The sequence below is a fragment of the Dermochelys coriacea genome, chromosome 5 (assembly GCF_009764565.3).
Source record: "Dermochelys coriacea isolate rDerCor1 chromosome 5, rDerCor1.pri.v4, whole genome shotgun sequence".
NCBI classification, from domain to species: domain Eukaryota; kingdom Metazoa; phylum Chordata; order Testudines; family Dermochelyidae; genus Dermochelys; species Dermochelys coriacea.
The window spans coordinates 87,134,837-87,160,798 of record NC_050072.1 but is presented as its reverse complement, the minus strand read 5'-3'; the positions used below and the strand labels follow the sequence as shown (position 1 = coordinate 87,160,798).

General features: G+C 40.4%; 1 protein-coding gene across 2 annotated transcripts in view; it reads right to left on the bottom strand.

Annotated features, from left to right (window-relative positions):
• The window catches only part of MFSD14B (major facilitator superfamily domain containing 14B), a 45,238-nt gene that overhangs the window by 5,718 nt on the left and 13,558 nt on the right, over window positions 1-25,962 (bottom strand). For both annotated transcript variants that reach the window (XM_038402635.2, XM_043514498.1), the window contains exons 3-10: window positions 18,966-19,028; window positions 15,084-15,211; window positions 13,862-13,976; window positions 8,699-8,917; window positions 8,094-8,207; window positions 4,585-4,656; window positions 2,816-2,928; window positions 898-995 (exon numbers count right to left, since the gene is read on the bottom strand). In XM_038402635.2, the coding sequence (XP_038258563.1) occupies window positions 898-995; window positions 2,816-2,928; window positions 4,585-4,656; window positions 8,094-8,207; window positions 8,699-8,917; window positions 13,862-13,976; window positions 15,084-15,211; window positions 18,966-19,028 (922 nt within the window). The remainder of the gene's footprint in view (window positions 1-897; window positions 996-2,815; window positions 2,929-4,584; window positions 4,657-8,093; window positions 8,208-8,698; window positions 8,918-13,861; window positions 13,977-15,083; window positions 15,212-18,965; window positions 19,029-25,962) is intronic.

The window sequence follows — 25,962 nt, the reverse complement described above, 5'->3', positions numbered from 1 at the left end:
CTACAGAAAACTACCATCAAATGTGTACAAATACCACCTTTCCCAACAGAAGACTGCCTCTTAAGGCTGTATCTTCTCTTTACTTTCTGTCTTTCCCATTCTATCTTACTGTCCTCATTTCTCTGTTCTAATTTTAGACTGGAAAATCATCAGGTCAGGGATTTGATAGTTACATTTACCTTTAATACACCACGGCACTATAGAATATAGCTCATATTTTACCAAATTAACTGCTGACTTTTCCAATTTAAAGCAAGTGTCGGTTTTACCTCTTCAACTTACTATTTGGAATAAACATGCATGCACACACCCCACCCCTTCTATCATGTCTTCGTTATTTCTGCTTCCCTAGAGACACATGTGATGAAGTTTTTCTTTTATATTTTTGAAAGAAGCTTAGAGCAAATTGGACCACCCTCTTTTCCTGGCAAGGAGCAAAAAGAAAATGTTTCTTATGTATATAAAGGTATATAAATCAGACAATGGGAAAATGGGGACTCAGCTGCTAAGAGAAAGATAGTACTGTTACACTAAGTGCTGGTTGTTCAAAGTCATAGAATGCTTTTAAAAACAAGTGGAGAGGAAAAACCATGAAAGTTACTGTAGCAACTTACTTTTATTTTCTAGCACCTTTAAAGGCAATTATGTAAAGAGATGACTGCACTGACCAGAGCAATGCTTTTTAGGAAATAATGAAAGGCAAGTATGCCTGATGTGCATCCATCTCTCTCCACAATACCCAGAGACAAACTTTCATTCCTACTGACAAAACTAACTACCACCTTTGTCATCTTATTTGAAGAGCACAGCTAGATAGGTATTATGGTTTTTAAGAAAGAAAATTTGTCCAAGGAAGAGAATTTTTCAGGAGCACCAAGATGAATTTACTGAACTTACCCTGTTGATCTGGCTCTGCATTTCGTGAAACCAGAGCACTGATTGCTGGAAACGTAATACTTGACATGGCTGCTACAGCTCCTGCTGCCCACATCATCCTGTGTCGATTAAATACATATTTTGTTCAAAATATAAATACTTTTAGGTACAAAAGGATTTCCCCAAACAAGCAAGAATATAACAAATATGTTCAGGTTCCTCAATTGGGGTCTGTTCTTAAAATTGTCACTAAACCATTCGCTATTAAGTACCCAAAGATGTAATTTTTGTAATGGCTACGCATTTCCAATTTAGTTATTTTCTTCTCTTACAATTTGTTAAACAACCTCAGAGCCTCTCCTATTTGTTTTTCTAAGTTACACTGGAGCTCATTGAAATTAATTGATTTGATTCAACCCAAGCTAAGATGAGAAGTGAGCAAAATATTATTAATGCTGCCTTGTCCTCTGTTAGAAAAGCTCATACCAAGGAGCAATTTCAGTCAATTTACTGAATGGATAGGTGCATACCAGGTTCTGCCAGGCTCCTTGGAAATAGCTAGGTTTTATTCAATCTCATCCTGATTGATTTTATTTAATATCCCCCAAGTTAACTGAACAGAGTCTGAGGTGATATTCAATATGCAGGGAAGAGCAGATATTAATAGGGGAATATGCATTTTCTAGTGTGACTTTAGAACAGCTTGTCTTCCTGTTCTATTTCTTCACCATCAAACCCAGTTCCAGAATTCACTCAATGTTTTTGCACAGAGCCTAAGATCTCTGTTTAGCTGCTACTGCTCTAAATAAAGCTGCTCTCCAGCTCATCTCAATTGCCATGGAGAGTTATGGTGAAAAAGTTGGTGAGGCATTCTTCACTATCGCACAGAAGAGGTTTGTACTCCAAAAAGGAAAGAGCTTTTGCCTCAGTGGCCCTCACTGGGAGGGCCGTTTGGAAATAAGTTATGATGGGGCTCTATGCACCACCTAAAGCTTTAAAAAATACTCTGTCACTATATGCATCTGACTTGATAGGAGAGGGCGGATAACTGACAGACAAAAGCAACCTGATGAGAATAGCAAGTAGCCTGTGCTCCACAGTAAGTTTGTGTGCTGAAACAGATTAGCTGGGCAAGCCAGACTGAACAGTCTTGCTGGTATCCAACTTCAACAACAAGTTTATCAAAGTAAAACAGACCAAACTTTTCCTGAAACAATACTCCAAAAACCCTCAATACTTTCTATAAAAGGGAAAGATGGGCGGAGATCAATCTGGCAGCCCACAGCTGCAAACATCTAGAACTGGTAACTGAAATCAGAGGACTAAATTGTAAGAATACTTTAAATGGGCTGATATGGTAAGAAAACTAACTATTAGGATGCCTAGCACATCCTGGATGTTTGTGGAAGAGTAAGAGGCAAATTAATAATCAAAAGGATTAATAAATTCAAGTCCTTGCTGTTGCTACACGCATCTAAACAAGGCTTAAAGGAATAAGTACACTGACCAATCATCGAACAGACTAGTCATCTGTTATCTCTTGTTGCTTGCTTTGGAGAGACAGATTATGAAAGCTACTCTAAAGATTAATTTCAGAATGAATAAATAAATAAATATATACATATATATAAAATATAATCACCAAAAACTTTTTTTTGCCCTTGTAGATGCATTTGCTTTTGTCTTAACTGTTAAGTGATACAGCTAGCCTCAGATTAAAAAGTTACTCATGTTAAAGCACAGCAAGCCATAACTCTAGGAAAAAGCCAAGTGCAACTTAAAAATTAGGGGTCAAGTTATACAACTAACCAATGTAACGTACTTGAAGTATCATGTTCTGAAAGAAAATGATGTTAATGTTCAAAGTAGTGGGAGATTTTGAAAAAAAAATACTTCAAAGCCCCATGAAATTTGTGCAGCTCAGGAGACATGTGCTTACCAAGGCTGAGATCCAAAACCATACCAGGTCAGCTGGAGCATTTGGAAGCCAAGGCCAAGGAGGACTGTATTCTTGTTCCCTATTGACCTCATCAGGATACTGAGAAACATGGTCTGTAAAAATAAGGAATGACTCAGCTGAAAAGCATTTTAAAACTTGAGATCTTTAATACAGTTTCTACTTTTACAGGAAACAATCCAAGAGAAGCTCCACTATTGCTGTTTACATTCAATTAACTGAACTCTCACTGATAACATTTTTGTATTTAATAATCCAAACACAGACACCTGACTTGATCCAGTTAAGTACTGAATGCAGAACAGTGATGCTTTGGTTTTCTGGAATACACAGATATCTAACACACAGGTTTTTCCCATCATTTCCTCAAATTAGAGTTCAGTTTTAGCAAGTTTCACAATAGGATTAGTCAACCATCCCAGGAAATTTGAGAACAGGCTGACTTTAGAGCAGACGCTTATTTCGAGATGGTTTTCAAGAATCAAAGATGGCTGCTTTGCTCACTGGAATCCAATGTTAAATCCCATTTTTTTCTCCTGTATGCAGAATGAAGGATTGCATTTCATTCTGTGCCTTCTCCTGTCCTACCTCTCAGTTCTCTTCCTCACTTCCACTGCGAGGGGTACCCTATGGAGTAGGGTCCAACTACGGGGGCACAGGAGCCTTCGAGGCCACAGCCAGTGAAGGCCCACTGGTGGTCCCTGTGGGAAGGGAAGCCCACTAATCCAAACCAGGAGACAAATATTTCCTGATGGAGCTCTCTGCAAGGCAGGCACTGCCACAGTGCATAATGCTGGACAGTAGAAAATATCCAAGACATTGCTGGAGAACCATCTTACATACAACACCCCCATCATAATAAGAGGGAAGCAAATCATATCCATATTTCTGTAATACACCACACTTCCTCACTTATCAGAACATTCTGCTGTTAGTCTTTATTGTCATTCATTGTCCCCATATTTAACTGTATTGGTAGACATCATAAAAATATTTCAGTAGCAAAGTTAGAACTAAATCATATGCCACGTGAGTAATCTATGTGCATATCCAGAGTCGCAACTTTCAGAGATCAACATTTTAAGAGGCCAAATTTATCCATTTACATTGAGCTGATGTGCATTTTACAAATATAAAAGTTAAAGAAATCCATTTCTATATCCTCCTCATTATTTGAATTTTTTGTTGTTAAATTGTGAGAAACCAGTCAAGAAATAAATTTTGTATTGTGTTTTGAAAGCAGTTAGGTTAGTTGTCATTAATCTCTTGCTGAAATAAGGGCCAAAATCTTGGTCCAGCTGTTGAAAGAATCATATTTTAGTGAGCTTGCACATCTCACTTCTGAAACTCAGTTCCACTGCTCCTGAGGAACACAGTTGTTACTGGAAGTCATGGAGAGAGGCAGTCTCTCAGAAGGAATCTGAATGAACGGATGTTCCTTTACTGAACAAAATCTACTCTGAGACTTTAAAGGGTGGAAAGGATCTTACCTATACGTAATTGCAACATGTCAAAAAATGACACATCAGTAGCATTCATCTGATTGGTTATACTCATACAACTTTGGGGAAATATGTTCAAGAAACGTACTGTATTAGGTTGGAGTCATTTAATGGCTTTGTAAAGGAGGTTTATTATCAGAACTCAAACAGATGTGATTATATATGCACTCTGAAATCCCTTAATTATTCTTCTTTGTATATCCAAATAGTCAACAGAATTTCTAAAAAAGCTATTAGGATAACACTTACCTGAGCTATTATAGATAGAATTCCTACCACAGCTATGAATGCTGCTATTGTAGCAGGACCAAAACCTATAATCTGAAGGAAGATAATATAGTATATTTTATAAATATAATATAGAAAAACAAATGCTAGTTACAGATTAGTTAAAGCAGTTCCGTATAAGAATAATTCACAGATATTTGTAAGATACAATGGTTAAACGTCTTCCGTAATTTTAGCACAGTGCATGCCATATCATCAACACAAAAGCATAAAGGACAGTAAAATGTTACGATTTGGTTTTGTGTGAATTTATTCTCATAAGATGTATTGATAGCTCTAGAAACAAAACTCTAGTCCAGAGGTGGGCAAACTACGGCCTGCGGGCCACATCCAGCCCGTGGGACCATCCTGCCCAGCCCCTGAGCCCCCAGCACCTCCGTGCACTGTGCCACCAGCGCTCTGGCCCGCCACTCCTGTCGGGCAATGCGGCAGCATGGCTGTCTCCAGCACAGTAAAGGGGGCGTGGGGAGGGAGAGCTGGGAGGTCCCAGAGGACAGTCAGGTGACGGGGTGGTCGGATAGGATGGAAGTTTTGGGGCAGGGGGTGGTCAGGGGATGGGGAACAGTGGAGGTTAGATAGGCGTGGGAGTTCCAGGGGGCCTGTCAGGGGCAGGGGTGGATAGTGGTTGGGGGAGGCAGGGGACAGGGCGGTTGAATGGCGGGTGGGGTGCTGGGGGGGGGGGGCGGTCAGGGGACAAGGAGCAGGGTGGGTTGGATGGGTCAGGAGTTTAGAGGGGGGCGGGAAGTGGGAGGGGGAGGGAGCCAGGCTGTTTGGGGAGGCATAGCCTTCACTACCCAGCCCTCCACACATTTTTGCAACCCCGATGTGGCGCTCAGGCGAAAAAGTTTGCCCACCCCTGCTCTAGCCACGTCGCAACTTGAGCTCCTCACAACTAGAAATCACGTCTATGTGCTGAGACACACAATTGAGTTATTCATCTTTCTAATGAGACTGCCAATTAGTGCCATTTGTGATGATTGTTTTTATGGCATGGGCACTTGTTTACTAGCAAATCAACTGAGACCACTAACTCATCTCACATAGGTCAAAGTAATTTCATATTTAGAATTTGGTCACCACAATCCTGGGCAGAATTTAAACCTGTGGCAAAAACCTATTACCAACTCAACTCCATCTGTCCTGACTCCTAAAATCCTTACCACCTCTGACTCCTATTCACAGTCCTCAGTCTGCTTCCCCTCTGCCTCCAAGTACTGCTGCTTCCTCTTATCTTAAAGAAATCCTCACTTGACCCCACTTCTATCTCATCTCCCTTTCAGTCCCTCTATATCCAAGCTCCCGAGCAGACTATCCCCAGTTCCTTACCAATTTCTCCTCCAGCTCTGTCTTCAATCAAATCTGGTTTTATCCTTCCCACCATGGCAATTCCCCCACTAAAAGGCAATAATGACTTCTCCAAGTTTCAAGAGTCACTTAGTTCATTTAAGATAATGAGCGAAGCACGTCTTGAGACTATCTTTTCCATGATTTCTGTGACTTGATTCTCTTCCGACTTTGCTGACTGCTCCTCTGTTACCCTGAATGGATCCTCTTGCTGCTTCCTCCGCCCGTGTACAGTTCTGTCCTCTAGGGCATTTTGTGTTGCCTCCACACCTTGCCCCATCATTAAGGCTAAGTTTTTGTCACAGATATTTTTAGTAAAAGTCAGGGACAGGTCATGGGAAATAATGAAAAATTCACAGAAGCTGTGACCTGTCCCTGACTTTTACTAAAAATAACCAAGACAAAATGGGTAGGCTGGGTACCTGGGGGAGCTCCACCGTCCTCCCCGCTGCAGCTGGGAGCTGCCTAGTCTCCCTGCCACCTGCAGCAGCCAGGAGCTCTGGGGATCCCTCTTGCCACCCACGGTGCATGGGAGCAGTGGGAATCCCCCTGCCATCTGGGGCAGCCATGAGTAGCGGAGATTCCCCCAAGCCGCTGGCACTCACGGCAGCAGGGATTCCCCACTGCCGCCAGGTCCACCCGCAGAGGTGGGGGTCCCCCTTTCTGCCAGCAGGGGCAGGGAGCAGCAGCAATTCCCTCTGCTGCAGGGTTCCCCCTACCACAAGGGCAATGAGGAACGGTGGGCGTGAGGAGCGGCGGGGGAGCTACGGCACTCTCCCCGGCCACCCGCAGTGGCCGGGAGCTGCTGGGGTACCTGCAACTCCCTGCCTCCGCAGATGCCAGGGGACCCTGCAGCTCCCAGCCGACGTTGGCTGAAATCACAGAGGTCTTTGGAAGTCATGGATTCCAGGACTTCCTTGACTAAATCGCAGCCTTACCCATCATCTGCCCACTATTCTCTATTTATTACTCCCTTTGTCATCTCCATTTAATACCACTTCCTCCACCTTTCTTCCTATGTATTACACTCTCTCTCACACCTCTCCGCCTTAAAATTTCATTTTACCTCACTTTCCACACTGACCACCACTTAGATCTATGCCATTTACTCCTCCACTCAGCATAGAAGTATCAGAACATAAAAACAAAGCGAGTAATATTGTATCACCCATAATTTCTCTACCCTCTTCTCTACCAAATGCAAGAACATTTGTCAAACTGCTTATAAATGCACATGAGTACATTCACTTTACAGAAATGGTGCTTCGCATTCATATTAAATGGACACTATTAGGAAAACCCATGGAATTGATGCTGCATGTTTATGATTTCAGATTTATGGAAGAAAGCACACTCGAAAGAAACAGACTGATGATTCTTAAGCATATAATTGAGTTGTGAACTCTTAACTGTAATGCACTATAAAGTCATTGTGCTACGAAAAGGTTATTAATCATCATTTCCCTGCCTCACCTAGTCCAATTGACGATGTTCTTATATTTTCAGTGCTTTCAGCTTTAAAAGAAAATCTCTGTTCTTGCTGTTTCTCTACTGAAAAGTAAACTTATACTGAGAGGCAGGCTAGAATATTCAACCATCCTCAAGCAGCTATGCAAAACATTAGGAACATAAATGCACTTTAAGAAGAGGATCTTTTATTACTCAGAAGGGAGGGGAAAAGCAGCAAAGGAGGAGCAATTCTAGCACAAATTTAGCTTGTTTTCATTAAAACCAGTGCTATTCTAGAAGCAATACATATAATGCTATTAAATATACTAGATTGTAAGCACTGGTTCAATACTAAATTAAAACTAAACTTCAGTAAGACCTTTCCAGAACCACTTCAGAATTAAGTCATGCACTTGAGAAGTTTAGATTAAAAAAAGTCTTTAGATCATTAAAACCTACAAAAAGTTTTAGCAATAGTTACGTTCCCTCAAGGAAACCTTGTAATTGTTGTATACGAAGTACAATGTTTCATACTTTATGTACATACGGTACTTTAAAGGCACAGTTCCCCAAATGGAATATAAATTTAGAAATAGGACTCTGGCAATCCTGATTGAAGTGTAGCTTGACAGACTGAAAACATGACATGCATTCTTCAGTGACCAACAGTTACTCACCTGTCGCAAATAGAGAAAAAAGCTAGAATACTGGCCAGCCTCCGGCAGGTAGGACAGAAATACTGTGATACAGATCAGGAGGACTGTAGAATCTTTCCCAACTTTCTTCAAGGACTATAACAAAGAGAAGAGAAGGAAACATGAGCCAAACTGAACTACTCTCAAAGCTCCTTGTAAAAAGGGATAAAAACAGTAGTTCATTAAATTTTCCATTACTTCATTCACTTGGGATTAATTCTATGGAACAGTTAAAGGGTCACTATTACAGTAAAAGTTATTTAAAAACAAGTTTCCTTACTTGTCTAACATCTCACGAAAGAATTTTAACTTGATTCTCATTTATTTGTTTGCTTACTTTACACTTTATTCACCATGGACAACAGGAGCAGGCTAGTTAGAGTCACTTTGTCCTCCTGCAGTTGTATAATATTGCAATGGCTGGGGAAGGGACTGGCAAGGAAATAGTTAATGTAAATTAAAAAGATTTTTGCAACTGTAAGATTAATGTGTATTAGTTAAATGACTAATTTACCAATAAAATTACATTATTCCTGATGTTTAAAAATACTTAATAATTAAAGTATTTATAAAAATGTACATCTTACTGCAAAGGGATCTGCTTGTTCCCAGGTTATAGGGGCTCCCCATGAAGCAGGTCTCATTTTTTCAGGCAGAGATTCTGGTACAGCTAATAGGATGAAACAGATATCCAGGACAGCCACCACTGTGGCCACTAGTACTACAAGGTTATCTCCTTTGCTCGCAGACAAGTATGCTCCAATAGCAGGACTAGTTACCAAACTTGCTGCAAAGGTGGCAGAAACCTAAGCATAAAAACAATTTTATAAGTTAAATTGGTTTCATTACTACAACATACAATTAAGATTAATATAGCAATTTTAAATGGTTTTGAAAATACAGGTACTCCATTTTAAAAAAAATTACAGCTGGCCCAGAAAATGGATGGGGGGGGGAAGAAAATCTCCATTTTCTACAAGCAAAACCTGGAAAGCTTCCAGTTGAAAAACTTTGATTTTCATCCAAAAATTTAGTTTTCCAATGGAAAAAAAAAGAAAATCAAAAGTTTCAAGGAAGGTAGACACATTTTCCACAAAAGTTCTAATTTAACTGAAAACCAAATTTCCCAACGGAAAAAAAATTCAGCCAGCCCTAGTCAATATGCACAACTTCAACTGCTTTAACCTTTTTGAAATCAAGCACCCACATTTTGGGATAACTGATACCAGAATGTGTTATGCAATGCCTTGTCTACACTCAAAACTTGTACTCTTTGTGCAGCAGGACTACAAGTGCATCACTGTGAGCACTACTACAAACAGGTACTTCCATCGTTTTATGAAAATCTGTTCATGGCTGATAGCACTTCATGGTTCAGATGCACCAGCGCTAAAATATGGGTAACAATTTCTCTAGTGCAGGCATATCCTAACTTATAAACGCAGTAGTGTATATATCTGATTCAAATCCTAAATTAACAAAGTTCATGATTTTAGGCTTACACTATGTTTACAATGAAAGTTGCATTTTTCTTATGCCAATTAAGGGATTTCTTCTGATTAAAAGTTACAAGTTATGGTACTTAACACCATGCTGCTTGCTCTGCGGCAAGCTGAACTCACAGCAAAACCCCTTTATTTCAGTGGCAAACTGGTAGTTCTTTGGCAGGTACAAGAACATTTGAAAATTGAAGAAGTTTTCCTTCAATAAAATAAAAATGAATACAACTAATACCTTGTGTTGGGTTAATAAAAATTCTAGAGCATTCTGAAAATGAGGCATTTTATAACTGAATTTAACATAACTTGTAGAAGCTGGTGGAAGGGGAAGATGAAGAGCTGGAAGTTTTGAGAGCTGGGCAAGAAGGAAGACAACGCATAGTCGTTACATTTAGAATTGTTATAGTTATAACCATAAGAGCTAGAAACTTAATTTTACATATTCTGAGGACACAGAACCATAAAAAACAGAATTTACCACACTTATGTACAGTAATAAGATTGATTAGAAAAAGGCATGATCCTTACTGGAACAATTTATCACATCTTAGAGAGTCTATTCCTTTCTACAAATTTGTATTGAGGAATTCTAAGAGGGTTTTATTTTATTTTATTTTTTTGAAGGCCTAAGAAAGGGAAATGATCCCTGACTTTTAGCTATATCACATACATTTGCACAATTTAACAGTAGTAGTCTTTTTCAACTATGATTAATAAAATGAGCCAGGAAAGAACCATCAACTTTCTAATCGATTAATTTCTGTCTTTCACTACACCTGTGTGACTTTACAGCTAAGTCTCCTCTTCCCATCGCTGCCAGATGGACACTTGAGCATTTTTATTCCTGGGACTTCCTATCTGGTCTTTCTAGCTGATCTTTTAACAGCTGAAAAGTAAGAGAATATGGTACAACATGCCATGAACTGGAGTCCTGAACTAATATTAACCCTGAAACAGACCCTTTTAGTGTAGGGATGAAGGGAGAAATTATGTTTGAAGGCCCATTACTACACACCTCCAAATCTTGAGGTATGCAAGTATCTACCTACATTGTTATAGCTTTGAAGGAAATCAGACAAATTTCCTCTACTCAGACTCAACTGGTACAAAGTCGCTGCTTCCAAGTACTAAAATAGTTCAAATTCTAGTTGACTAGAGAAGGCTATCGCAAATGAAGTACTAGGAGGCTCCTAGCTATTTGAGAAAGATGACGACAACACTTGTGGCGAACAGCTACAAGACCTAAACCCATCTTTAAGAGCACATATGATGCAGAGATGCAAATAATTGAAAATAGGTGTCTACCTGCCAAATATATTAAGCTCCAACTGTTTGCATTCAATTCAACAAACTAAAACACAATTTATCTATACAGTTGAATTTCCTGCTCAAGCCATTCACTCTGACCCAATGTCCAAACTAACGAACAACAGAACTTATTTTGCTATGACTCCTACTTTCTTCAAACTTGTGCCAAAGTACTGAGAAGATTCTTTGTGACATTTTTAAGCAAGTTACTGTTTTTCAGAAGCAGAAGTAGTTTCAAGGGTTTCCTAATGCCAATGCATTAATGAAGTAACAGGAAATAGGTGCTTAGCACCTGTACATCTCTGCTCCAATGAGTTACTGTTGCCAAATAATTAAACAGCAGCTGATGTTCATTTTCAATTTTAAAAGAGTTGTACACTGTTAGCCAGACAAGAGAGGGATTGTTTGATGACGTGCCCTCAGAAGAGGTTTCCTATTAAAAGAAAGAACAGGAAAACGATTCATTTGAAAAGATTAAGGAAACATCCATTATTTTGGAGGATAAAATGTCAGTCTCCCAGTCAAACCATTCCATTCGGTCACAAACACAGATGTTACAAGGTGCTGCACAACATGAATGTGGATTTTTTAACTGATCATCATACTAGCATTGTCTGGGAGAAAGGCCAGTGTTGCCTCCAAAAACAGACTCAATAGTTCGAAGCAGCTAATTGATAGAGGAAACAATTATGCCATCTATGGAAGTGGAATTTCTGTATCTACTTATACTCTTGAATTCCATGCCAGCTCAATTAGTCAAAAAAGACTCTGAACTTACCCTGCACCACCTCCATTCCAAAACTTTTTTTTAAAATACATGTACATTTTTTCCTGAACAAATGTGGAGGACGACGACAGGGGAATTTTCTTCATTTAATCATTAATGTTATGCTAATAGCTAAAATTACTAGAACATTTCTGATAAATCTGTGGCTTTGCCAGACAGCAATCAAACAGAAGTGACAATTTACCTCAACCAGCAGACAAAAATGGAAAAACTCTAGAAGAGCCACCTATCCTCTAACAAAACCTCAAACAAGTGGCTTTTACAGCATTCTAAGTAATCAATCAAACTCAGGCTATTTAAGACCAAGGCAGGAGCAAGTTCCAGAATCCGAGGACCCTCAGAAAGATCACCTGGTCAGCATTCTCTCTTAAAAAAAAAAAAAAAAAAAAAAAAAAAAAAAAAAAAAAGGAGATTTAACTTGAGTCCACCCATTGACTGCAGCTGTAGCAGTGTCATGTCATTAAGCTCTTGATTTATACTCTTGTCCAACTCCAAAATAAACAGGCCTCATTTCACAAGGGAGACTGAATCAAAGCACCTTTCCTTCCTTCCTTCCTTCCTTCCCAAAAAGCAAAACTCACCCATTGGCTCAAGTGGCACATGATGTTATCCTGAGCAAGATACTTATTGGGAATCTCAATGAAAAACGCTGGCAGCAACACAAAGAAATGGAGGGGAGGAAATTGGTCATGTTCCTGCCCAAGCCACTAGGAATGGGCCCACTGAAAGCTGGATCAGGCTGAAGATGCTTAGCTTAGGCACTTGCCTAAATGCATAAGAGGAAACCTACACTTGGATGCCAAAGCTCCCTTTACTCCAGGGAAGAGGATAAACATGGTTAGTCCAAGTTAAAAATAGAAAAGACAATTATGTCACTGCACGATGCAAACAGTAAGAATTAAGTTTACAGAAACAAAAAAAATCAACTTATTTTAAAGAATTAATACAGATACCCCACGGTTATGTTAGCTTGCAAAGTTCAGTGCAGACATGTGGCTTATATAATTTTTACACAGCAAGTGCATGCATTAAATTCTTTTTGTACAGTTCCCAGAAAAAGCTTCATTAAGGCAAAATTAAGTTTGAGCAGTCACATCAGTAATTAAAGGGTAAAAATCCTTCTAAGAATGTTGTACTTAATAAAAACAATTGTCAAGAAATTCAGAGTCAACGTTAACCTTTCAAGCGTTAACTTTGTGTAAGACTTAAAACTCTTTCCCTTCAGGTGTTCTGGTTTCATGAGCGGTACTTAGATGGTTTGTATGTCTAAATACACTTAAAGACACACAGGGGACCAATCACGCCCTCAGAATTTCACAGAGCTGGGTCCAAAGCCATTTGTTGCAAGTTAGTGCAGTTTAAGGTTAAGAGTAGAGAGAGCTCCTCTAATCTGGTCTAGGACAGATTACTACAAAGCTCTGTCGGTTCTCATCTTCTCTTTTGCCCCTCTCCTGGTTTGCCAGTTCCAACATGACCATGTGAGGAGCCACCCTTTGCTAGGCAATCCCTAGGTTCAGGCAAAGCCAAGAAAGCTCTGATCCTGCTCTTCCATGAGGTATCTCCGCTGGCAGATAAAACAAGCAATGGAAATCAGAGCTACCAACCCATCCTGCCCCCACAGTAGCAGGCAGCTAGCAGATGAGTTGCTGAGCATCAGAGAAGTGACCAAAAATTGTTTAGAGATGCTCCTAGGAGAAGCAGTGCTTCCTATCGACTATTTACCTATAAGTCATATACATACATAACCCCTTTACTGTAGTATCTGAGCACCTCACAACCTTAAATAGATTCATCCTCCCAACACCACTGTAAGACGAGTATTATCCTCTTTTTACACAAGGGGAAAGAGGCTAATTGACTTGCCCAAAGCCACTAAGGAAGTCACAGGGACTTGAACAGAGATCTTCCAAGTCTACACTAGTCTAACCACTGTACCACTCTTCTACCTGTAGTAAAAAGGCTGATTCAAATATTTCAATTTTAATGTCAGAAAATATGGATCAAGAAACATTTTAACATATAATTAAACAAGTTTTCTTCTTGATACAATCTCCCTCAAGGGCCAGAATTTAGAGCCTCAAGGGCCACAGGTTAGCAATCTGTGCCCTAAACAGCTCTACTGTACAAGAATTTACATTTTTTAATATACATCTTACCAGTCCATAGGCAGTACTTCTCTGATCTTCTTGTGTTATGTCAGCTACATAGGCAAATATTACAGAGAAGGTAACAGAAAAGATTCCAGATACTGAAATCATAGCAAAGTACCACCTAAAAAGTCAAAAGGAGAATTAGAAAATATTCCCAATTTATCTTCTACTACAAAAACGCACTGTTTATGCCATGAAAATATTTGTTAATATTTAGTCTAGAACAACTTTATATATAATTTAAAATACAGGTATCCATAATGTTAACCAGTCTGTAGATTAACAATATATATTGTAAAATCTGTACCAATGAAGCTGTCAAACATCAAAGTATATTGATCTAACGAAAACAGGAGCATTTTCTTTTTCTAGAGAATTATGAAAAGAAATTCCCAATTTCTGACTGACCTCTAATGAAGGATAATGATTCCCATAAAATTATCGAACTGTCAAGGAAAAGAGCAATATAGGCTATGATGAATTTCAGTTGTGAAGTAGAACTGTGAAAACTTAATCCACAGTTGCTCTAAAGTGGAAAAGTTTTTCTGCAAAAAAAAGTTACTCTGGAATCACCTTTCAGTGAGTTAGTGGTAGTTAATCCCCATGTATTAAAGTTATAGACGCTTTCAAAATCAAGAGCATGATTACAGGCTCTAAGTCAGCAGGTGTAGAAAGTTCCCTTAATAGCTTTGCTTCCCCAAAATACTGCAAATAAAGGTAAAGGGAAATAAGGGAAAGGGAAAACAAGGCAATAGTTAAAATTTCAGAGCTCTATAATCAAACGCCAAAGATTTTCTGCATTTTATACTTCACACTGTTATTCGCCCATTTAGAATTGCTACCATGAGACATTAATTTGGCTTGTAAAGTATATTTAGTATACTGGTTATTAGTGCACCCCTGTAAAGGTCTCAAAGAAAAACGGTAGTAGAGCTTGGTGTTGAAAATTGCATAGTGCAGTCATTCAACGCATTCTAAGCATTTTTAGCAATTACTGCTGGACTTTTGTGTGTGTGAACATAGTCACTAAATCAGTTTACAGGAAACATTGCTTCTTTAACACCCCTATACACAAAATCAATGTTTAGAACATGAACAAAGAAGTGTCAGGATGATTTCATCATCTCTTGAGAAGTAAATCATTTTCTTATTGCCTAATTATCCTTACTTTTCAAACACCAATCTGCCTGCAATTGAGTTTGCCACAGTCCCCTGCTGTACCACTTACCATGGACTTATCCTCATTAATGGAATTGGTACACAAGTGAAGAAAACTGTAAGAAGAAGAAAAGACTTTCTTCCCCACACATCAGATAGAGCACCTATTAATGGAGCACTCATAAAGGATAAAAAACCCTGTAAGAGAGAAGAAAAGGTGATTTGTAAATGTATTTGAGGCATAAACATTTTTTTTAAACTACAATTTAAATTGAACTGATTTAATTTGTGATTTGATTCATAGATGTTGTAGGATTAGGAAACATCAGAGCTAATGATCAAGTGTTTTAGGTTTTATTTAATTTATCAGACAGGGATAAAAACCTTCTACTAAAAACCTATATAAAAATAAAGCTTATTGCAGCTAGAGGACACTTATAAAACTATATTCTTCCACTAACTTTCTGCCCAATTCAATTATTCAATTCTGTGCGCCACTATAACAAGGTTGGCCTAGGTTTCCTTTTCTGTGGCATGGAACTGGTTAGGCAATGGAACAACCTTTCCCCTGGTTTTGTACCCACGTTTATTATTTGCTATGTGCTTAAACCCTTCAGCTATTTCAGCTAACTGATATTCTAGCTAGGATTCCTTCATTTTATCCACAATTGGATAAATCATCAAATTCTTGACAAAGGCTTCAGATGTACAGTCACAGGACTAGCAGCTTTGCAACTATCAATAAACTCTTGGTGTTATACAAAAAAACTAAACTACAGTACTTAAAATGGTTCATTTTCTTCTTCTAATGTAATTTAATTTGGGGAAAAGATTCTGGAGTAGAGAGAAAGCAAAGGAACTCAGAACAACAGTTGTTTTTGTTTAAAAATGAGGACACCTTGGAGACTAACGAATTTATTTGGGCGTAAGTTTTCGTGGGCTAAAACCCACTTTATCAGATGTATGAAGTAGAACATACAGTAGGGAGGTATAAAAATACACAGCATATGAAAAGATGGGAGTTGCCTTACCAAGTGGGGGGGTCAGCGCTAACAAGCCAATTCAATTAAGGTGGAAGTGGGCTATTCTCAACAGTTGACAAGAAGGGCTGGAAATCACTTTTGTAATGCTAATGACGCCAATGTAAATAAGGTGGCCCATTTCAAACAGTTGACAAGAAGGGGAGAGTATCAGCAGGAGGAAATTAGTTTTCGTAGTCTTTATTCAAACGTAATTTGACGGTGTCCAGTTTGCAAATTTATACATACCTCCCTACTGTATGTTCCACTCCATGCATCTGGTGAAGTGGGTTTTAGCCCATGAAAGCTTATGCCCAAATAAATGTTAGTCTTTAAGGTGCCACAAGGACTCCTTGTTGTTTTTGCTGATACAGACTAACACGGCTACCACTCTGAAACCTGTCAGTTTTCGTTTAGTTCTTATTCAAAAGAGTTTCATTTCACTATAAAAACCACATAGGACTAATTTCCTCTTTTGGTTTCTTTGAGATGTCACAGGACAGGTGGTGGGTTTACTTTTTGAAACATGGCCAATTTGTATTTTTCTACTTTATGTTTTCTGTAGTAGTATATGTTATTTACAAAATTATGTTTATATTGTTTTTCCTTTGTGAATTGTTTTGTGTTTTTCTGGGTCTTTTTTAAACAAAGGGTAGAATGTCCGTGCTTTTAGGTCCAAGCATGATTCAATTAATTGTATCTTAATGGCAGAAAGCCTAATGTACTCAGATAATGCTTTAATAAGTCTACAATTCATAGATATTAAGGTCAGAAGGGACCATTATGATCATCTAGTCCGACCTCCTGCACAGCGCAGGCCACAGAATCTCACCCACCCACTCCTGCAAAAAACCTCACCTATGTCTGAGCTATTGAAGTCCTCAAATCGTGGTTTAAAGACTTCAAGGAGCAGAGAATACTCCAGCAAGTGACCAGTGCCCCATGCTACGGAGGAAGGCGAAAAACCTCCACGACCTCTTCCAATCTGCCCTGGAGGAAAATTCCTTCCTGATCCCAAATATGGCGATCAGCTAAACCCTGAGCATATGGGCAAGATTCATCAGCCAGATATCCAGGAAAGAATTTTCTGTAATAACTCAGATCCCACCCCATCTAACATCCCATCACAGGCCACTGGGGCTATGTACCATGAATATTTAAAGATCAATTAATTGCCAAAATCATGTTATCGCATCATACCATCTCCTCCATAAACGTATCAAGTCTAATCTTAAAGCCAGATAGGTCTTTTGCCCCCACTGCTTCCTTTAGAAGGCTATTCCAAAACTTCACTCCTCTGATGGTTAGAAATCTTCATCTAATTTCAAATCTAAACTTCCCAATGACCAGTTTATATCCATTTGTTCTTGTGTCCACATTGGTACTGAGCTTAAATAATTCCTCTCCCTCTCCTGTATTTATCCCTCTGATATATTTACAGAGAACAATCATATCTCCCCTGAACCTTCTTTTGGTTAGGCTAAACAAGCCAAGCTCCTTAAGTCTCCTTTCATAAGACAGGGTTTCCATTCCTCGGATCATCCTAGTAGCCCTTCTCTGTACCTGTTCCAGTTTGAATTCATCCTTTTTAAACATGGGAGACCTGAACTGCACACAGTATTCCAGGTGAGGTCTCACCAGTGCCTTGTATAACGGTACTAAAACCTCCTTATCTCTACTGGAAATACCTCGCCTGATGCATCCCAAGACTGCATTCTATCAATTCAAAAACATGGGATGGAGTTATCGACATGTGAGAAGTCAGTGTTTGCAAATGGAAAACTAAAAATTTCAGCCTTCAAAAAGAACAAGCAAAAAATTGCATGCTCAAATCTAGAGACAAAGTCCTATTGCCGCCTTCTACATCAAGAATTAGATTCATTCATGAACAATAGGTCCATCAATGGCTATTAGTAGGGGCCTACCAAATTCATGGCTGTGAAAAACACGTCACTGGCCGTGAAATGTGGTCTTCCCTGTGAAATCTGGTTTTGTGTACTTTTATACCATACAGATTTCATGGGGGAACTGGGGTGGGACGGACGAAAGCGCAGAAGGGTGACAATAACACCACCCCTTACAATAACCTTGCGAGACCCCCCCCACACACACACACACACAGCGCCCCGTTTTGGGTCAGGACTCCTACAGTTACGACACTGACATTTCAGATTTAAATATCGGAAATCATTAAATTTAAAATTTTAAAAATCCTATGACTGTGAAATTGATCAAAATGGACCATGAATTTGGTAGGGCCCTGGCTATTAGCCAAGATGGCCAGGGACTCAACCCCCATGCTTTGGGTATCCCTAAGCCTCTGACTTCCAGAAGCTGGGAGTATACAAAAAGGGACAGATCACTCAATTGCCCTGTTCTGTTGGTTCCCTCTGAATCATCTGGCATTGGCCACTGTCAGAAAACAGGATACTGGGCTAGATGGACCATTGGTCTGACCCAGTATGGCCATTCTTATGTACATTTCTTTAAAAAAAATATGAGATGCTGGTTTACCTGAGAAAGAGGGAGAATTAGGGGAAGAAATGTGAATATCTGTCATGTACTAGCACTGTTTACCAATTCAGGATTTGAAAAATAAGAGCATAGATATGAAGACTGTAAATATTAGGAAAATGGATCTTGTCACAGTTGTTCAACATATGACCTCTGTTTGCAAAATAAAGGTATTTAAGTTTCCAAACAATGCTTCAAATGTTAATTAAAAACAAACGCCAACGCCTTCGAACTGATGCATAAGCTTGTAAAAAATACTTATGGATGAGGAAAAAAAATGGTTTAGACATCTATTTCAACTCCAAGCATTCTAGACGTTACGATTAAAAATGAAGTGAAAAAGGTGACTGAAACATGGACATCTTTGTAACTCATAAGCACAAAAAGATTATGTTCATCTGTCTATTTAAGAGTCTTACCTTAACACCCTGAATAAGACCATTCATTAGAAATGTATGCTGAGGAAATGTTTCATGTAAGACCTAAAGAGAAAGAACATGTTAAAATTTAGATTGTGTGAATTAAGAAACAAAAGAAGGGAAAAGAGGATTGATAACATTTTTGTCATCATTTTTTTCCTCACTAATAAGGAGTGTACTAATACAAACACAGCTTCACCAAGCCTTGTTAAAAATTTATCTATCAGACTCACAGCAGAACTCTTAGGGTTTGTGTACAGGAGTAAATTATACTGGTTTAAGCTAAGATATGAATTTAAGCTAATATATTTATACTAATATAATCCTTGAGCAGGCATCTATTCCAGGATAAAAGTGTTTTTCCTTCTATTTATCTCATGGGAAGAGATTTAAACTACATCAGAGGAAAAAAGCCATTCTTAATCCTGGAATCACTGTGTCCAGTCAGGGTTCATACTAATATACCAGTATAGTTACACCAAAATACTGTAGTACAATTATACCAGAATAACTGGCTTAAGCACTGCTATATTAGGTAAACACCATTTTCAGTCTAATTTGATTATAATTATTCTTATTAGCAGGATGACAAACTATTTGAAAGGATGTTGAAAAGTTAGTAACTTAGTAAAAAAAAAAAAAAAAAAAAAAAGAAGATCTACAATTTGTATAGCCAACTATACTGCGATGAGTAAAGAGCCTGTTGGGTCTCTAACAGTTATGCAGATAGAAGCTATTGCTAGAATATTACCCATGAGGCATTTTACCAATATCTATAACTTAGCTTTGTCTATTAGAAGGGGACAAGTGCATATAAAAGTTTTATGGATTAGTGTTAGGAAGAGAACTGGATGTTACTTGTTTAAATCATCATAATTTTTAAACCTCTTCACAAAATGTCAAATAAAATGCATCCATATACTTCTATACCAGGGTTGGCAACATCCATAAAAGTTATTTATATGTATATTGAACACATACCAAAAACCAGCATTATGCCACAGTTTATGCCACATTAATAGCTTTCTTTCTAGAGATAATTCTGCTGATAGGATTATGTTTTTCATGCGTCTCCTCTTTTATTACCAGGGCTATTTAAAATCAACTTTTCATCAGCTTCTGCTTTTAATTAATCTTTTAAATCATAAACAGAAAATTAGGACTCCAGGTGGAGAAGAGGGACAGCAGAGCAGCTTTTAAAAAGATCCCAACTTCTTGCAAGTCTCTCATCATAAAAATAAAGGAAGAAGCCCAGCAAAAGTAGAAATCAAATAATTATCTTTAAACAGAATATCTCAAGTTTTTTTTCCTATGAAGCAATCACCACTCCGATGGAAGTCCCAGACTTCGGAATCAACCACTTTTCTCTCTTATATTTAGTTGGTTTTGGTAGAAAACTGTAGGAAGTAAATTAGATGTTTAAAAAACACTCTGATTTTACTAAATCTATGTGATTCTTTCTAACATAACTCATGGACGATGGTTGAGGTCTGAGGGGACTGGAGGTACAAAGTAGCTATCTTTAGACAAAAGAAAAAAGGACCCAGAGAATTATAGTCAGCCTAACTTTGATATCTGGAAAGATACTGGAAGAAATTATTAAACAAATCAATTCATAGGTATCTAGAGGAGAAGAAGAAGAAGATTATAAAGAATAGCCAGCATAGATTTGTCAGGAACAAATCATGCCAAACCAATCTTTTTCAGTGACAGAATTATTGGCCTAGTGGGGAGGTTGTAGACATGATTTATTTTCATTCTAGTAAGGCTTCTAACAGTCCCACATGACATTCTAGAAAACTAGGGAAATGCGATCTAGATGAAGTTACTAAAAGGTGGGTGCACAACTAGTTGAAAGACCACACTCAACAAGTAGTTATGGTTTGCTGCAACATAGGGAGGGCATACCTAATGGCATCCCAGAGGGGTCTGTCCTGGGTCTGAAATGTTCAATATTTTCATAAATGACTTGAATAATGGAGTGGAGAGTATTCTTATAAAATCTGCAGATGACCCCAAATTGGAAGGAGTTGCAAGCACTTTGGAGTACAGAATTAGAATTCAAACTGACCTTGAAAAATTGGAGAATTGGTCTGATTTTAACAAGATGAAATTTGATATAGTGCTTGCATTTGTCTGCAACTCGGAAAGAAACATCAAATGCACAGCTACAAAATGGGGGATTACCAGTTAGTAGTACTGCAAAAAGGGATCTGGGGGTTATAGTGGATCACAATAGGAGTCAACAATGCAATGCAATTGGGAAAAAGGATAACATTCTGGGATGTATTAATAGGAGTGTTGCAAAACATGGGAGGTAACTGCCCCACTCTACTCAGCCTCAATCAGGCCTCAGCTGGAGTCCAGTTCTGGGCACCACACTTTAGGAACAATGTGGACAAACTGGAGAGCGTCCAGTGGAGAGCAAACAAACATGAGAAAAGATTTAGAAAACCTGAACCATGAGAAGAGGTTTAAAAAAATGGACATGTTTAGCCTTGAGAAAAGAAAACTGAGGCGGGCCATGATAACAGTCTTTAAATATGTTAAGGGCTGTTATAAAGAGGACTGTGATCAATTATCCATGTGCACTGAAGGAAGGACAAGAAGTAATGGGCTTTATCTACAGCAAGGGAATTTTAGGTTAGCTATTAGGAAAAACTAACAACAAAGGGAGTTAAACTCTGGAATAGGGTTCCAAGGGAGGTTGTAGAATCCCCATCACTGGAGGTTTTTAAAAACTGACAGGACAAACAGATGTCAGGGATGGTCTAGGTTTACTTGGTCCCGCCTCAGCACAGGGGGCTGGACTTGATGTCCCTTCCACACGTAGTTAGCTTTTTGTTGTTAATACCGTTAAAAGTGAATTTAGTGCTGGCGAAGAGCATTGAGATTAACAGGACTGGAAGCCTAAGCCTTCTATCTAAAGAGCCTATGTAGCAAAAGGTATCAAATAAAAAGCTTAATTTCATTGTCATGACAATATACACCACCACCATTCTGGAGGGGACCCTCCTAGGGAACAAAGTAATGTTGGGTTTCATGCTCTTTGAATCTTGAATCTATTGAAAGATGACCAAGATGTTGTATGGACACTTTTCAATGAGAAACAAGACTGAGGGCTTGGTACACTTGCGAGTTACAGAGCAATAAAGGAGCCCCGGGCACACTACCTCACTACCCGTCCACACTGGCAAGGTACGTAGAGCGCTCTGTCTCCGCAGCTACAGCACTGCTGGTACTCCACCTCGCTGAGTGGAATAACGTTTGCGGCGCCACCGCTGCAGCGCTGCAGCGCAAGCGTGGACACCCTGGTCTGTTATTGCGCTGTGATCGGCCTCCGAAAGTGTCCCACAATGCCTGTTCTACCCATTCTGGTCATCACTTTGAACTCTCCTGTCTGCCCTCAGGGTGACCAACTGTCAGACCCCACCCTTTAAATTCTCTGGGAATTTTGAAAATCCCCTTTCAGTTTGCTCAGCCAGGCGTGGAGTGCTCTCAGCGAACCTTCCCAGGTGACCAGGCCTCCACGCACCAAGTAATCCCCAGTATGGAGCAATGGCGAGGTGCTGGACCTCATCAGTGTTTGGGGCGAGGAAGCTGTCCAGTCCCAGCTGTGCTCCAGCCGCAGGAATTACAATACCTTCGAACAGATATCAAGGGACATGATGGAAAGGAGCCATGACCGGGATGCACTGCAGTACAGGCTTAAAGTGAAGAAGCTGCGGAATGCTTACTGCAAAGCCGGAGAGGCAAACAGTCGCTCCGGTGCTGCACCCGTGACCTGCCGTTTTTACAAAGAGCGGGACGCAATACTTGGGGGCGACCCCACCTCCATGCAGAGTACCACCATGGACACTTCTGAGCCCAGTTCAGCAAGGCAGGAGGAGGAGGAGCAGCAAAGCGGGAACAAGGGTGCTCTGGCGTAGGAAAACACCCCGGAATCCCTAGATGCGTGCAGCCAGGAGCTGTTCTCAAGCCAGGAGGAAGGCAGCCAGTCGCACCGGCCAGTGCTTGGGGGAAGGACAAACACCAGAGGAGGTTTCCGGTAAGCGGCTTTTATTTTGGGAAGGAAGTTATTTCGTGCCGGCTCTTGGGGCGAGGAGGGTTAGGGCTGCGTGCATGCCTAGATGCGGAACAGGTCGTTGATGTGCTCTCTCATATCGCAGTAATCAGCCTCAGTGATCTCTTCAAAGGTCTCAGCCAGAACTTGGGCAATGCGCTTGCGCAGGTTTTTTGGTAGAGCCACTGTTGTCCTCGTCCCAGTAAGGCTAATTTGTCCGCACCACTGTGCGTGAGGGGCGGGGGGACCAGCGCTGCACACAGGCAAGCTGCATATGGGCCAGGGCGGAAGCCACATTGCAGCAGTCAGACATAGGTGAGGTTTTTTGCAGGAGTGGGTGGGTGAGATTCTGTGGCCTGCGCTGTGCAGGAGGTCGGACTAGATGATCATAATGGTCCCTTCTGACCTTAATATCTATGAGTTGTAGAAGACCCTCTCTTACTTCCCTGGTCACCCTCAGCAGCAAGATATCTTCCAGGATGAACTCCTGTGGAAAACGTGAGGACAGTGTTCAATATAATGTGGGGAGGGCTTTAAACTAGATTCACCAGGGGAAGGAGATCAAAGCACCAAGGTAAGTGGGGACATGGGATACTGGGAGGAATCACGAGGAGGAGAGCGCGAAAGGGGAGGGCTCCTGCCTCATACTAAAAGCAGGACAAACAGCAAGTTCTCTAAAGTGCCTATACCCAAATGCAAGAAGCCTGGGAAAGAAGCAGGGAGAACTGGAAGTCCTGGCACAGTCAAGGAATTATGATGTGACTGGAACAACAGAGACTTGGTGGGATAACTCACATGACTGGAGTACTGTTGTGGATGGATATAAACTGTTCAGGAAGGACAGGCAGGGCAGAAAAGGTGGGGGAGTTGCATTGTATGTAAGAGAGCAGTATGACTGCTCAGAGCTCCGGTATGAAACTGCAGAAAAACCTGAGCGTCTCTGGATTAAGTTCAGAAGTGTGAGCAACAAGGATGATGTTGTGGTGAGGGTCTATTATAGACCACCGGATCAGGGGGATGAGGTGGACGAGGCTTTCTTCCAGCAACTAACAGAAGTTACTAGATCGCAGGCCCTGGTTCTCATGGGAGATTTCAGTCACCCTGATTATCTGCTGGGAGAGCAATATAGCGGTGGACAGACAATCCAGGAAGTTTTTGGAAAGTGTAGGGGACAATTTCCTGGTGCAAGTGCTGGAGGAACCAACTAGGGGCAGAGCTCTTCTTGACCTGCTGCTCACAAACCGGGAAGCATTAGTAGGGGAAGCAAAAGTGGATGGAAACCTGGGAGGCAGTGACCATGAGATGGTCGAGTTCAGGATCCTGACACAGGGAAGAAAGGAGAGCAGCAGAATTCAGACCCTGGACTTCAGAAAAGCAGACTGACTCCCTCAGGGAACTGATGGGCAGGATCCCCTGGGAGAACAACATGAGGGGGAAAGGAGTCCAGGAGAGCTGGCTGAATTTTAAAGAATCCTTATTGAGGTTACAGGGACAAACCATCCCGATGTGTAGAAAGAATAGTAAATATGGTAGGAGACCAGCTTGGCTTAACTGTGAAATCCTTGCTGATCTTAAGCACAAAAAAGAAGCTTACAAGAAGTGGAAGATTGGACAAATGACCAGGGAAGAGTATAAAAATATTGCTCGGGTATGCAGGAGTGAAATCAGGAAGGCCAAATCACACCTAGAGTTGCAGCTAGCAAGAGATGTTAAGAGTAACAAGAAGGGTTTCTTCAGGTAAGGGTTAGCAACAAGAAGAAAGTCAAGGAATGCGTGGGCCCCTTACTGAATGAGGGAGGCAACCTAGTGACAGAGGATGTGGAAAAAGCTAATGTACTTAATGCTTTTTTTGCCTCCGTCTTCACGAACAAGGTCAGCTCCCACACTGCTGCACTGGGCAGCACAGCATGGGGAGGAGACAAACAGCACTCTGTGGTTCGGGACTATTTAGAAAAGCTGGACAAGCACAAATCCATGGGGCCAGATGTGCTGCATCCGAGAGTGCTAAAGGAGTTGGTGGATGCGATTGCAGAGCCATTGGCCATTATCTTTGAAAACTCATGGCGATCGGAGGAGGTCCCGGACGACTTGAAAAGGGCTAATGTAGTGCCCATCTTTAAAAAAGGGAAGAAGGAGGATACTGGGAACTCAGGCCAGTCAGACTCACCTCAGTCCCTGGAAAAATCATGGAGCAGGTCCTCAACGAATCAATTCTGAAGCATTTAGAAGAGAGGAAAGTGATCAGGAACAGTAAGCATGGATTCAACAAGGGCAAGTCATGCCTGACTAATCTAATTGCCTTCTATGACGAGATAACTGGCTCTGTGGATGAGGGGAAAACAGTGGACGTGTTGTTCCTTGACTTTAGCAAAGCTTTTGACACAGTCTCCCACAGTATTCTCGCCAGCAAGTTAAAGTACTACGGGCTGGATGAATGGACTATAAGGTGGATAGAAAGCTGGCTAGATTGTCGGGCTCAATGGGTAGTGATCAATGGCTCCATGTCTAGTTGGCAGCCGGTATCAAGTGGAGTGCCGCATGGGTCAGTCCTCAGGCTGGTTTTGTTCAGTATCTTCATTAACGATCTGGAGGATGGTGTGGATTGCACCCTCAGCAAGTTGACACAGCTGTCAGTGTGGACAGACTGCAGCGCTTTCCCTACAGCGCTCTACTAAGGCGGGTTTAATTCACAGCGCTCTACATGTGCAAGTGTAGCCATAGCCTGAAATACTAGCATATCTTTATCATTAAGATGCCGTTTGATAACTCAGAGCGTATCTACACTTAAAACACTACAGCGGCAGAGCTGCAGCTGCACTGCTGTCTACACTAAAGTGCTACACTCATTACAGTCACAAAAGGATTCTCCCATCACAGTCATTAATCCACCCCCTGGAGAGGCAGTTGCTAGGTCACAGGAAGAAATGTTCTATC